General features: G+C 31.4%; 1 protein-coding gene across 1 annotated transcript in view; it reads left to right on the top strand.

Moving 5' to 3' along the window:
- SEMA6A_2 (Semaphorin-6A) overlaps window positions 1–16,354 on the top strand; it is a 47,645-nt gene that overhangs the window by 17,624 nt on the left and 13,667 nt on the right. The window contains exons 6-10 of the mRNA XM_051214854.1: window positions 1,365–1,851; window positions 5,227–5,356; window positions 6,696–7,067; window positions 10,670–11,234; window positions 12,704–12,952. Of these exons, the coding sequence (XP_051068038.1) occupies window positions 1,365–1,851; window positions 5,227–5,356; window positions 6,696–7,067; window positions 10,670–11,234; window positions 12,704–12,952 (1,803 nt within the window). The remainder of the gene's footprint in view (window positions 1–1,364; window positions 1,852–5,226; window positions 5,357–6,695; window positions 7,068–10,669; window positions 11,235–12,703; window positions 12,953–16,354) is intronic.

The raw sequence follows: 16,354 nt of genomic DNA, 5'->3' as shown, positions 1-16,354 counted from the left end.
ATATTACCGTAGTGTTAATATCGGAAAACTTATTATAAGCCATGAAAAAACTTATACAATTCCTTAAATTATATACTCTGGCAGGTTTTATTGACACAGTATTCCTGTTCTGAATTTGACCACTCCATAATTTTGTACTCGATAGTCAGGGGACTCATTCATAAATCTGTCTGTAGAAAAATTAAATTTCACTATCATTTTTACTGAATGGTTCATTTTCTTCTACAGAAATGCTTTCGTTAGCTATGCGAACTATCTTACCGTATATATGCTAGTTTCCTACTCTATAATATTCTTTGAACGGAATGAGTTATTAACCTACATGGAATAATGGTCGATTTTCAAAGGTTTTGCACTAGATCCCTTTTATCATAAAACTATCAACTTTACTCTAAGACAGAAAAAGGATTTTACCACACTATCGAAGATTTTATAGTTAAAAATAAATTAAACATCATTTATCTTAATATGCGTTGTTCATTTGATTCGGCTTGGTTTTACCATATGGAAGAAAAATTTTCATCCAACTTATTATACAGAGAAACTACGTGTTTTACTTTTGCGATTAGTAAATTATCTTATATAACCCATTATTTCATTTTAGTTGTACTATGCCAAATATTGTGATGAGAATTAGTGATAAATAAAGTAAACATGGAAATGACAACATGAATTGAAGAAGTCTTTATTTGAATTAAGCGGAATTATGTATTCTTAGAATACATGATGACATCAATGCCAAAGTTGAACTCGATAGTTTCAAATAAATTGAGTATTGTGTAAAAAAGTAATAAATATATTTTTGCTATAACCTAGTGAGCAGCAAATTGTATTTTTGACGTTTTGTAACTTAATGTAAGCTACTTCTTCAGCTATTTATTTACTCTGAAGAAATGGCTTACATCAAGTCACGAAACGTCTGAAAAACAATTTTCTATTCATTGAGATATAACAAAAATATATTTACTATTAATATATATGACAGTTGGGAACAAATAATAGTGAAACATTTGAAATGTAAAGTATTTCAAATTATTATTTACTACAATCAGACAAAATAGTTTTCACACTCACACATTTGCTATCTCATTTCATAACTCCTTGTCGTCTAATTACTTACATTATTTCGTAGTATACTTTATGTGACTCATTTTTCTCTATTTGTCACATTCGTTAAGTGACTAAGAAAATTATTTAAAATCATCGGTATTCTACTATTTCACTCTTGACTTGATTAAATAGATTTTAACTTCAAGAATGACACATCTTGAATTTAGTTACCGATGAACATGTGATTATTATTTCAATTTTAATCAAAAGCATGATTAATAAATTGTTTTCTTCTTATTACAATCTTAATATAGAATCAACTCATTTCATCTGTGCATTTGAAACATCGGATTCTGCTTATTTCTTAATTCGTGAATTAAAATCACCAACATGTGAAGCTAGAATTCATAATCGTTTCGTACAAACATCTAGTTCTTTTGCTGATACTGATAATGTTCAATTTTCCTCTTCATCCTCATCATCATTTTCAAAGTCTTCAATAAAGACAACAATACTATCGTCAATCACTGAAACACCAGTTACACGCCTAATAAGAATATGTAAAAGGGATCCAGGTGGATATCAATATGTGAATGAAGGTGAATTTGTTACATTTAGTAAAGTGACATTAGAATGTAAATTTCATCAAAATCATCCTATAAATTATTATAATTATAAGATAGAAAATAAAAAGGAACTATTTACTGATCCGTTACTGACTGAATTTTCTTATGGTCATTCAATATCTGGTAAATGGGATCCTTTGGATAATAAGTTATATGTTAGCTATCAAACTGGCATGTAAGTTATTGTGTCAGTTTTTTTGTAGTTTAAATCATTTGAATTTTTATTTCTCTCGAACCAAACCTGTAGACTTTAACTACATTGAGTAGAAAATAAATATAAACCGATGCTTATGGATGATGTTCCCTCGACATTGTGAATTGATTGAAACTAGAAATGTAAACCAGTGGATAACAACTCAGTAGTCTGAAGTTCAAATCTTAGCCGCACGGTTTGGGGGTTCTTCATCTAGTCCTTGTTGGGTTAGTGGATGTGTATTGTTGAAAAGTCCCATACTAAGATGCAACACCTGTCCAGCGCTCTCGGAGTTTTGATTTTTTTCTATCTGAAGTTAGTTTATGATGTAAATTTACAAAATATGTTTGTTTATATAGTGTAAATACTGTTTACAACTGCTTATACAAAAGTGAGAACTATTGGAAAACAAACCATTCAATCTTACCTAATTTTCGAAGGTTTTCCAAGAGGACTTCCCGTTCTTATAATTATAACAATTATGTACATACTGGTGGCTGGTTTCGAGACATGTTCATGAAGTTGTAGTTAAAATCTACGAATGACGTCGTAAATACATAAGAAATATAAGAGTTATCATCAACAGCATTATATGCTTGTCACATTGTCTCACGAAAAGAAATAAGTTTAAAAAATTATATCATCAGTTTTAACAGTGGCATAACCGCTGCGAAAATTAAAAAATACTGGATCCAACCTCTTGTAAGATCATATGTACCAACTGTTGAAACTATAACGCCTCTCCAAATTATGCCAGTTTATGAATGAAATAAATTTCAAAAAATAGGTAACTCTCTGCCTAATGTTTGTTTTCAGTTGAGCTGGACGTAACCGTTAAAACATCGCTCGCCGAATATTCTCTGGGTTTTTAACAATATGGTTGAGATTTGTGCGAATACGTTGCATTTTATGAGCCATGTATTCTACATGATTGTCTTTTCATTCTTTCTCAGTTGCTAGCGTTAAGTCCTTCTTTACCCATGATCCACTGACACTAATAGAAAAATGGGTTTTTTACTACATATACTGTCTTGCGATTGGCTACTTTCCGGCTCTTACTAATGACCTAGACTTCATGAGATCTAGTCATTATCATTTGGTCCTTTGTGTATTGACTATACAGAGTTCCTGCTCTAGCCTTTTACTTTACATCGATTTTTTTCTTTGACCATTGATTGGTCTTCACTGTAATCTCTGAATCATGTTAAGTCCGTTATGTTTGGGAGATTTCCCTACAGAAAACGCTATAATTGAAGTTTGTTTATTTATTTTGTAGTACCCTATTTTACTGTTCGGCTCATACTTCGGGGCACCTGGAATATAATGGTAATATCTAGAACAGAGTACTTGATTGGGACATGTGTGATCTGGCCATTTTATGGGAGCAGTTGTACTGTCTAGTTTGACGGGACAATAAAAAAAATAATTAATTATGAATCTAGAATAATAATAAGATATATAACAACGATTTATTGATCAAACAAAAAAAAGCTTACAGATAGGCGAATATAAATGTATAGTACATAATCCAAGTGTTTTACATCCATAAAATAAAAACATGGACAGTGTTTTCTCACCCTTACTCCATTCTCGTCGATATAACACAATCCTAATTGGGTGTTACATCTTCTGAATAAAATGTTTCGATGAAATTCTCACTCACCAAGTTTGGTGATGTCATTCGTTGTAATAAAGTTTATACTATCGAAATTTCTAGAGTATTAGTTGTAATAAAGCAGGAATCTTATGTGTAAGTACACTACTTTTTATGGAAAGATACCGCAATCATATTGAACACAGTAAAATATTCTATGGTCAGTTTGAAATACTATTAATACTTCAGATTGATTTAATGACTTACTATATTCATATAAGCTGTTCTACTGGTATTCTAAAATTGATATATAAGATAATTTTCATTATATGCTTTCTTGAATTATTGCAGCATTTAAACTTAGTCTGAGCTAAAAAGAATCAATAAATAGAAGAATTTTAATTGAGATTATGAATCGATCAATGTTAGACCACGATTGGAAACCTGAGAGCACTGGAAAGCCATTTCGCCCTGGCACTGGACTCCTCAGCATTGCGCATTCACGATTCTGGGTTTCGAGTCCCGCTAAACATCGGTCTGTTAAATATTGGATAGATAAGTTTCAACTAGCATGGAACTGATATGTAGTAGTGAAAGTAAATGAGATTGATCATTAAGTGTGGAAAAACACAGATTCGACTTACTGACTGTTAAATGAGTGGTTTCCTTTCCTCTTATTGATTTCTATTCCTGACTCACTGAGAATGACCTCCTGTAGTTGGTTGAAATAAAGTACTGTCTAACGTTACTCTAGTACTCTATTTTTGCTCATGAATCGGGTATCTCTTATAACGTGAACTAGTCTCTCCACAGAGTATCGTCCAAGTTTCCAATCTAGAGGTATTTAAATTAAGTCACCTAACTCAGTCTTATTGCTGCATTACCGTCGTAGTGTGTTGTACCACAGAAAGAGAAATACCGTAAATCCACTCGTCATATCAGAAACCTAGGAGATCTTACCGAATTCCTGCAACTGTTAAATATTGTCTATCTATTAAAACAATTTATGAGCTGTGGGAGATATAATATTCAAAACAGACTGTATTCGTTGAGAAACTTGGAAACAGTTGGGAAAACAATAAATCTGATTACAATACTTCTTTTTGCATTTAATATCATATTGTAATTTGTTTTGAAAGTGTTCTGCGTTATATTGTGGATTAATTAATCATGAAGCCTTCATGGTCTTTCTGGACACTATTAGAGTATATTTCGAATTTTCTCTATCATTTCCTTATACAATTCGACATCCATAACATTTGTCTTACGTACCTGTTAGAACCTTTACTTCTCAATATGTCCAATCAATAGGATCACGATACTACAGCGTCTACTAAAATCCGTGTTCACTCAAACCTATTAGATCAATAAACTTCTCCTTAACCAATAGCACAACTGACCGCACACAATGACCGGAAATCCTATTTCACGTTTGTCCAACAGAACTGTTGTATCCCCAGTCGGCAGTCAGAACACTCAAGCAGTAAATTTTCTGTTATTAAATCTCAAAAAGCTAACAAGATTATATACATCAATTAGGAGACCACAATGAGCTATAACACTGACTAAGTTAAATGACAGTTTATAATTATGACATTATGGAAATGCCACCAACCAAATATTTGGAAATTACACAACAAAAACAAATGTAACAATTCCTTATGTAACTGCCCTAAAATTTTCATCTTTCCTATATATTCGCCTCTATCTAGCAATATTCATTAAGATATTTAATTATTTTGATCAATCATTTATAAATATAGGAAATATCCCACTGGTGATGCACTTTGTGTTTATGCATTAAATGACATAGAAGATGCATTCAATAGTCAATTAGCACCAAATGAAAATTCGGGCAAAACTCAAATATTGCCAAATACCTTTGAAAATATAGTAAGTTATAGATAGTTTGTAAACTACTACAATCTCCATGCAAATAATGGTTTGTTTGTGTGTAAGTGTATTTGCCCAAGTAAGTGGCTTTTCTTACAATTTCTAGTAAGAATCAGTACTTAATTTTATCTTATAGATATCGATTTCAGATCACGACTTAGTATCATTAATTATATAAAACTTGTTTATGAACCCATATATATACGACTTTACAGTTTTGAGGATCCCTTTGTGAAGTTGCATTATTACTTAACAGTTAATCAATTATCAGTAGATATTGTTTTTCCTTACTTAACCAACCATAAATACACTAGCTTCTTTGATGTTGGTAACAAGATTAATAAATAACGGACATTTACAAGTTTCCAAGCCTTCAATCAGAACATTAGAAAGTATTCTCTGATCTCTTTAGTACTTAGACTAATAAAATACGTGATCATATGCCTCAAATAAAAGATCCAAACGTAACACAAACAACAAATATCATTAAGGACGTAACTATTGCATTTTTTCACAATCACTATCGGATTTGTATATGATTACTGTTAAGGATTTGAGTTATCTCATTGTCAATATTCACAGCTGAAATTCTATCAATTATTGTTGGGATGTTATGATTGACGTGATACAGCCACTTTTTCACAAATTTTTGTGTGAAATAGATAAATTATGGTTAACAGTTCAACCCAGGACTCACCTGCTATCTTATTTTGGATTCGTCATCTGGACATGCCTAGATACCACTATTGATGTCCACAACCAAACTCAAACCCAGTACTTTTCTCTCTAAACGATAACTCGTTATTTAGTGAATTAATTAGTTGACATAGCCGCTAACCCGTAAAATACATCCTAATTTTGGTGGAGTTTTGTTCTCTGAGCTGGATGGTTTGGTCGTGGAGCTTTCATCGTTCTTCTGAACGACATCATCAGCACAAACTTCAGATAGAAGTGAAGTGTTCGAATTTCTCCATATGTGTTTCACAGCTTGTTCTGTGCACCTCGATGTTGATTGGTTCTTATTGATCCAGCTCAGAGAACAAAACTCCACCAAAATCATCCACCTGAGCTACAAATCTTCTCTACCATCTCAAAATACATCACAATAATTATTTGGTTAAAAAATAGTTTACAATTAAGATAATATTACAATGTCATGAAATAACTACTGAAAAGTATACGAATTAATCCAACAAACTGAATGGCTACTTAAGTCCTATATGTTCTCACCTGTTAGTTATCTCTTTCAAATAGCAAATAAGTTTAATATTTCCTTACTCTTGTATTACGTCATTGTATTGAATTACAATTTATTCGTATCTAAACTTTGTTTATTCAGTGTAAAAATTTGGATTCTGGTCAGCTGACAGAATCAAATATAGATAAAATACGTCAACTACCAAGAACACATCTATTACGTGTTAAACATGTGAATCCAATTGATAATCGTCCATTAATTATTCGTCCTGTCCCAGGATTACCATTTAAACAAATCAATCATCAATTAGGCTGGTATCATATAGAAATTGATCATAATGATAAGAATGTTATTTTATATTTAGCTGGAAAACAACGTATTGAGCGTTATGCATTATTTAATTTATCTACGGATGATACCATGGAGATATGTCCTTGGGATCAATTGACGATTGAAGATTTTGGTATAGAAAATGAAATTATTACAGGTATTTATATGAAACATATCAAACCAGTGAGTTTTTGAAAACATGTATACTGTGCTTATAACTGGTACCTATTTTTTATAGTAAAAATAGTAGCTTATTTGAAGTCGATCTTCGATGAAATACTTAATATGTATTTATCCGTATATCTACAGATCGGTAGTATGCAAACTTATAATTAGATCCTTAGCTGTAGTTAAGCTTCATAACAGATTGATAGAAATTAACAAAAAAATCAGATAACACTGAACATCCGTTACACTCTATACTCTTACTAATTCAAATTGAATATATAGGTTATCTTATACCAACTAGATGATTTGACGGTAAAATGTTCCCAGATAGACTTTAAGATCCTGGATCTGATTGGTTATTAGAAGATTGAAGGAAAACCACACACTACGACGAAAGAACCGCCTACTATTCCCTGATTCTCACCGATTGTGAAGTTCAAATCAACTTCTTTTTAAACCAGTATCTTTAAATATCTTAACAAACACTGAGTTGTATGAAAAAACGTACTCGTTTACCCAGAGATAATTTAATGGATAAATTTGTGACAATCTGTCCAACTTGATAACAGTTTTCACTCCTGACTAATATCAAAACTATGTAAAACCTAAAAGTATCTCAGCCTGATACTATTCTCCACAAGTTCTCGTCCAGCTGTCTAGGAATTCTATGGAAGTGATTTATGATAGGAAGGTTATAAATATTTGTTGACTTGACGTTTGTTAGTTTGGTTTACTAACGTCTTTGAGATTTACTATTGAACATGATCAATACAATTATACATTCTTGTTAGCGGCTAGGTGTGAAATTTAGTCGATACACTTTGATTGATTCCGGGATTTATTAGGTAGAATAATTTTTTAAAAATCATCTGAAGATTGAAATATGGATTTTTTTAAAGAGAAGAGTAAGAACCACTAGTTCTGGTTTATCATTTTCGTAGTTGATGTACAAGACTCCAGTTGATTAGTCTTTGTTGCCATGTGTGTATCCTGGGCAGATTACCTCGATACAGCGTTATGTTACAAGATTTTGAATATTTGGTACATAACTATGGTTGTTACCGCCATAAATGTTGAATACGTTATCAGTTAGTTGAAATCAATAAACCAGTGGATAACACCTTGGACGTCTAAAGTAAAAAACACTAGATCCGAGTTCGATTGGGAATCGGGTACATCCAACTGCGGATTTTCAGGTAGAATGAAACCTGAGCGTTTGATTCTACTCATAGCCACATATCAAATAGACTAAGAATAAGGTCAGGTAGATTTGATGTTAGTCGTTTATCAAAGTATTCTGAAATTCCTTGTTAAAAAAATGTAAACAGAAAAATGCTATAAAACAAGATAGATTAATGGATATAAAAGTGAGGTTTTTTTCGAATTTCATCGTTTGTGATTACTGTGTCCCTAGACATGATAATTTTATTAATATCAACGTGAATAACTGAAACCTAGAATTGATAGCCAAGTAGTTTACAACGCTGTGGATTTTATAGAAAGCAATAACTTCAGTATGTTTGAAAGGAAAGTTCGTTATGGGCAGGAAGTTTTTACATTTGTATTACTTTATTACTGGATTCACTGTATTGAAAATACAATTGCGTTTAAATGTTTACACAATATCGTTTATCTAAACTGAACTGGATTACTTATGAACTGTCTGACAACAATATTAAAATTGGTTAGTTCACATTGAAATTTAAAATAACTGGAAGAACGTTTTAACATATTTTCTTTGTGATCTCAAAATGAATACCAATGGTGATATCCAGTTGTTTAGTTAAATCAACGTATTCTCAATTTGACTGCTAGATGGTGTTCAGTTTTGACGAGTAAATCATCAAATTTTATCTCTCCAAATTAACCGACCACTCCTATACTTTACTGCTATTTTGTATTCAGTGATTCATATGTTCTTGTACTTAGATACATTTTCACAAGCTTATGACGTCTAAAGAAATTCCTCATGTTCAAACTGATACCAGCTAAAGGACAATTAAAAACTGGGGATTAGTGAATAGTTGTCGTTAGTTATTGTCGACTTATATCACCAAATGATTAGAGTTGAAAAATTAAGGTAGATCAATAAACATAAAATATTTCGAATCAATTCTCCTGAGTGTGATAATCAATGTTCATAGATAAGGAATTATTTATTCAAAAAGAACAACTACCAATAAGAGACTGATCCATTGCAATCCTAATCATCAATAAGGAAATTCAAGTAAACAGTACCAAGTGAATTTAAACTTCACCCCCATTGCACAAACAAGTGACTATCAGGACTCAGTAGCTAAGTGGATAACGCGATGGCATTTGAAGCGAACGGTACTAGGTTCGAGTTCCAGAGTGAACATCAACACATGCATGTATATCCAACTAACGAATCCCAAATAGAACGAAACGCGTATCCTAGATTCCACTGCTAGTCATTATCCATCTTTGCTTAGAATGCTTGTTAATTAAGGCAATATTGAGTCAATTCATACAGTTTGCACATATACCACTAAGAGACTTATCCATTACAATCCTAAACATCAATCAGAAGATTCAAGTTAAACAATACCAAGTAAATTGGAACTACCAATTATGTTTTACTTTCTAATGGTACTTTAATTAACGGCGAGACTCTAATTTATGGACGAGCCTATCAGTGGCGCTTTAAAGATTTCAAGGTTACGGAGCCAACTTCAGTGCTTAATGCTAACGTACGTTCGGTTCACAGGGAATTTCGTACAAAACGTGATAATCGAGCGGCTATAACAAATAAAACGGCGAGACTATAATTTGTGGACGAATCAACCAGGCATAAGATAATAGATCTCGGATTTTAACGCGAAAGCCTTTCATCCTTCTGATTAAATCAACTACTGGCATTATAGCTGATGTCAGTTCGTGATGAAAATCCCATATATAATTCCTAACTAAGGCAAATTACGACAATTATTGCGAACTGGATAATAAAAGCACCAGCAACACTGGCTGCAGCCAGGTACTACAATATATACGGATGATTGGAGAGCGTGCAGACTCCTACATAGGCTTGGTTATGTGCATCGTGTCGTTATCCACCAGTAGCATTTTGTGCACTCAACAACCGGAGTGCAAATAAACAATATTGAAGCTATGTGATCGAGGTTGAAAGAGTTTTTGAGACTTTATCATGGCTTCAGAAGCCGATTATTCTGTAGCCGTATGGATGATTTCCTCTACTGCCTGCATTATGATTTTAGAACCTCTGAACCTCTTTCTAACCTTGACAAGTTTTTGAACCGCGTATAAGAAGCGTATCCACTTTATTTCCTTCGTTTTGTATAACATCTTTTTACTCTATACTGACTGTTTGCTGATTGACTAATATGTCTCAAGGTCACTTAAGATTCGTTCAAAGGTCGTCCATAAATTAGAGTCTCGCCTAATTAACATCTATATATATATATATATATATATATATAAAGAAATATATATATATATATAAAGAAAATAATCTTTAAATGATATTTCATTCTTTTTTTTTCCAAATTATTTCTATTTTTTACATGGATTATTGTTTTATTATCCAATGGGGAATATATATCCAATCAATTACCGTATAATAACAATAATCATAACAGAGTAAAGAATTTTATATATTAACAAGTAAACATGTCATTCAATTACCAAAATCGATTCAATTATGTGAAACAATTAAAACATCAAGTGAATGTATCAATACAAATAGAATTTCATGTAAATGGAATAATTTATTAAATAAATGTGAAATAAATTATAAAACATCAATAAATCATGAAAATATAATAAAAAATAATTTTTATAAAAAGAAAAATGATCAAAATCAAAATAATAAAATTTTACTCAATAATATTTTTTCAAAATTTTCTACATTCAATCCAAATTTTTGTTTATTTGATAAAAATAAATTTCAAAAAAATATAAATGATCAATTAATTAATTATTGGTGGAAACATCTTCAAGGTCATTTGCAACAACAACAACAAGAGCAGCAACAACAATACCAACAAAATGAATTAATTCAAAATAATCAATCACCAATTATATGTATGACATCGATATGGTCACCTTTATTAAATCAATATCAGAATCTTACTTGTCATTGTCAACCATGTATTGACTGTACAAATGATGAATTATATAGAATGAAAGTTATGAATTGTTATTGTAAGATTATAGATATTATTTTTTTTATTCTAATTGGTTTCTAACATTTTATGAAATAAATATTCCTTATGAACTGCTATAATATGTAAACATTTCGAATTGTCAATAACAGTAAGATAGTAAAGACGAAAGAGCATTTTTTTAAATGTAAAAATAAACAGGTCTTACAGTAATATTATATAATGTGCTAAAATAATATCAAAAATAAACTGGAACTAGGAAAAAAACTATTAAGATCAAATGGAAACGTTTTGAAGTTTCAAATAATTGAAGAGCAATGACACAATGTGAATCCAATGAGTCTATAATTTATGGACGACCTTTGAGCGATACCGAAGTGACCTTGAGAGTGTCTACCTACTTACTATGGCTAAATGACCGTTGTAAAACAGTTTGAAGAATAAGGAACATGATTCATAGTTGACGGTTAGGGTTTGGAATTAGATTTAGCGTTTTTTCATCGTGAACTGACATAAGCTAAAACGCCAAAATCCAAGACTTGTTATCCTAAATCTGATTTGTTCGTCCATAAATTATATTCTCGCTAGTGAATCCTTATTTATTAAATTGCATCCTTAACATGTTTGTGCGCTGAGCTAATCATTCACAACTCCGACTTCAGTACGATGAATGAGACTTCATCTATCCTTTTCTTCTTTCCTCGATAGTTAGAGTGAGAAGTCCAGGAAGAGTTCAATAACAACCAAATTTCTTCACACTATAAGCGATTATTAAGTGACTTAATTACTGAACAGTTGTTACTGAACACAAAATCAGTGAATTAATCATTGGGAAATGACTGAGCGAAAATCTTTTTAATCGATATGCAAATTTTACGATTGATTTCCTCTCGTATTTGAGGAAATAGAATCCCTAAGAGTTCTACAAAAAGAAAACGAATGATACATGTTCCTAGAGGGGATCCCAACCTATTATGAAATTAGAATGCAAATGTATCACCACTAATATATTTTTATTCATATCACGTAGGATTGTAAATGATGATGTTGTGGTGATGTTGACTAGATGCCAGATCATAGAACTTTAGATGTATTTTCGCCTGTTTGTGATTAGACTTAATAATTATACTGAGTTGCTTTAAATAGAACGCGTAGTGAAAAATTATACATATATATATATATATATATATATATATATATATATATATATATATATGTCCGTCTTTATAGAATAGTTGAACTACTGTAGACTTCAAAATAATCAAATGTAATGCTTGTTCCTGTGGCAGATTATAAAACAATGGGTAGCTGAAACTTATCACTTATAATAGTGATGAAAAGAATTTTGTCCCTAAAATGTTGGATGTTCTATTCTTCATGATGTAAAAAAAAGTGCAAGGAAGTAAATCATGTCTGTTAAAATCATCTCTAAGAATAAATAAATCGTGTACGCTTTAGTTGATTGTTTAATTGGTTTTTGTAATCTTTGTGTCTCATTTCTTTTTATAGTTCAACCATCATGGTCATTCTGGTCACCATGGTCTTCTTGTTCATCAGACTGTGGTCATGGGATACGCACACGTATGCGACGGTGTGATAGTCCAAAACCTGTAGAAATGAAGATTAATAATCAAAATACTAAGAAACTGATTGGATGTAAACATAGTTACGACATTCCAGTCGATGAAAATCCTTATCCACCTGAAGTTGAATTGCAAGTTGAGCATTGTCAACAGACTAATAAAGTTTGCAATCATGGTAAGTAGATTTTTTGCAAGTGAATATTTATCTTGTCTTATGTAGAACAGTTTTATATTTTATTTGAATTTTGTATGTATGAGCAGCGGATGCTAGTATTGTAGTCAAGGAGAACACAGATGAGGACAACCGGATTATATTCAGCACAAAATTAGTCACTTGGTAAAATAGAAAAACCATACTATAATACTTAATTTGCAAAATGTTCAATAATCGTCTCGAACTTCGTTGTTCTAGCATTTCCATACTAATTGCTTTCTAGTCCCGCTCTTCCTTTCTTGATCTTCCCCATCTTCTGCCGCCAGACATTACATTCCTGACTCGTGTCAGATACTACTTATATCAATATAAGTAGCACTCACCATAGTATTACTGACTACAAAGTCAGATTTTAACCCCTAACTACTCTGAGAATATTGGACTTTGGGACAGTTAAAAGCTAATTTAGTAGGCTACATATAATCTTAAAACTATAGAGACTTCCAGGAACAGTTTTAAAATTAGTAACACTATAATTTTGAACTTACCCATCGTAAAAAGTGATAAAAACCTTTGGCTTCTGGGAGTAACAGAAATTCATCACAAGACACTGGTTAGCTAGACATATCTTTGTACTTTTTCCCTATCTGTTTTCAGGGATAATTGCTTTCAGTTCTTGCCAGAACTATTTTAGGTAATCTTATGTTATTTGAATTAAATATACCTTATGCAAATCAGTGATCTCATAATTTATGGTTCATTGATACAAAACACAGTCGATTATCCTATCTTAATTGCTCTTCAAAACAATGTTATAACAACCGGATACACAATTGTTCTAATTACATTGTTCTAGACTTAGGATCCCCTTTACAACTAAAAGTAATTTTCAACAGAAAAACAATAAAACATTTGACAATCCAAAGCTGGAAAGATGTTTTGTTCCAATATTCCTTAAAAGTAAATAATTTAACCATTATAAAAATTGAACCTTAAAAGTCTGTTTTAACAGTGAACCTTTAAAGTTTGATCTGTTCAGCCATATTCTATAAAGGAATATTACAAGGACGGATATATCCTAAAGTACAACATGTTTCAATACTTTTTTAAAAATTTCAAGCTGATCAAGATCTCCAGTAACAATTGTTTTCTTTTTTCCATAGCTCTAAATTAATGTTTCAAGCCAATTATAACTTATTAGAACATGATTTTTATCACTACTAATTCACATAACTATATAGTTAGGACGGGATGAAAAGTCATTATCACTTTTAGTATCAGAAGGGGTTTTGTGAAGATTGCGCACTGTTGAGGAGTCCCACAATAGGACGAGACGGCCATTCAGTGCTTCCGGGTTTTCCATGGTGATCTAGCTTCAATTGACTCATGATCCCAACTATTGAAATTATGACTTTTGTTCAACATTAATTCCGTTTTAATTCAATTTGATGATTACTCAGTATAGTATTTGTTTTGCTTTCCCCTATGATATTTTATTCTGTATAACATACGATATTCTTGTATTCAATTGACATGAACTATGCTCATCATGTAATTTGTTGTAACTAAGTGCTTTTCATATATGTGATCTCATCCTAATTATTAATCAAAAAATGAGTGTATGAATCAATATATAAATGAGTGTGTTTCTGACTAGATTTGTCGTGTTCATTCGTGCTTCTGGCCGCTTGTGGAATATATTTCCCATACCAAGCTTGGACTTATCTCTCTAGTTAGCCGGCTAGGACGCGTCACAATAGTAAGCTTTTCTGTCATTGTGTCACAGGATCTTCATTCCGTTCTCAGATTAGGTGAACTCGTAATCGCTTCAAACATAGCATATATACGCTTAATAAGTGCACACTTATGATGTGTTCTAATGATTGATCTAATATCTATGTATTGGATTTGATGATACTTTAAAATAGCATCATAGCAACATAATAAAATTCTATTATATTGAACATTGTCTCATTTTCAGTCATAGGTTATTATCAAATACTTTGTTTAGAAAATCATAGATATTTGATACTTTTTTGTCAAACTCTTAAACTATTCCTAAAAATTCATGTTTACTGGAGAAGAATTGCCTTACCTCATCTCGAATAAATTAGTACATAGAGTGTTTTTTCACTAGAATCAAGTCAAATATTTCATTTATCTAATCATGTCATTAGCTAGTCGATGATCTGCGAAAGTCGAGAATATGAGAATAATTGATGATAATGTTTTTGGTATTAATTATCTGAGGTAGATGATTTAGTTGTTTCACTTTCTTTGTCATTCTGAACCATACCATAGTCTAATTCATGTAATTAGAGGTCCAACTAATAACACATTTTCAAGAATTAATTGGAAAAGACAACCAACAAGAATAGAAAGACAAATGCAGACAACTAATCACCAAAAAGCCGAAAATGATGAACACTTGTGAAATAACTGAAAATTTCACTTCTACATGAAGTAGAAGCCAATAATGTTGTACAGAATGATAATAAAAATTTCCCAATTAAATCATTTAATTAGGAGAGCTAAATAACACCAAAAGCGTCCACCATATGAAAATAGTATTGACTCACAATTTTATGAGTAAACAACTAAGTTGTTTCATAGTTTGAGGTAATTTGAAAAATCACTAAGAACTATTAACTATTGGAAGGGTTTTATATCATAGTTTGGAACTCTCCAGGAACGTGAACCACGATCTAGCACAAGGATGAACCCAGGAACTTCAGACACTGCTACTAGAACGATAAATTTAAGGGGCTTGGTCGTAATCAAAGACATTAAAATTACTGAATTCAGTCTATTTGTTATATAGTGACATTTTCGTGTTATGCCACTATTGAGTTAATATATTACTCCCAATCTGGTTAACTCTGAGATTACAGTTTTTCATTAGTTACTCAGGAAACTTCATTTTCAAGCTGACTATCAATAAGAATATTACCATCACCATTCCAGTAGGATGGTTCTGTAAAGAGTGGTGTACATCTCTAACGTATATTTTACTGCTTTTATGAAAGGAGGGGTGGGTAGAATTTCAAAATTATTCATAAATACGGGTATAAAAAGCATCTAAAATATAAAAATATTTATGAAATATTTAACCTAAACAGTATGACTTATTAGAGAACAAACAAATTGATTTGAATGAAATACAAGGTCACAAAGTTACTATCATTAAAGTATCAAGTTTTTTTTATTACCTAAACTGAGAAGTTTAGTCTAAGTGCAGTTAACAATAAATGCTAACGAAAAGTGTTCAAAGTGATATGAAGATACATTCACATAACCACTTCATTCTCAATATCAGTTCAAAAATAACGATTCATGATAAATAATATTTTGTATCCCTTCAAAAGGTGATTGATTGATATTTTCATCTTTCTTTCTTTTTGTATCCAAATTAACATTTACTCC

Source organism: Schistosoma haematobium, chromosome 2, assembly GCF_000699445.3.
Source record: "Schistosoma haematobium chromosome 2, whole genome shotgun sequence".
Lineage (NCBI taxonomy): Eukaryota > Metazoa > Platyhelminthes > Trematoda > Strigeidida > Schistosomatidae > Schistosoma > Schistosoma haematobium.
Note: the sequence above shows the minus strand (reverse complement) of the source record. Positions and strands in the feature narration are given on the sequence as shown.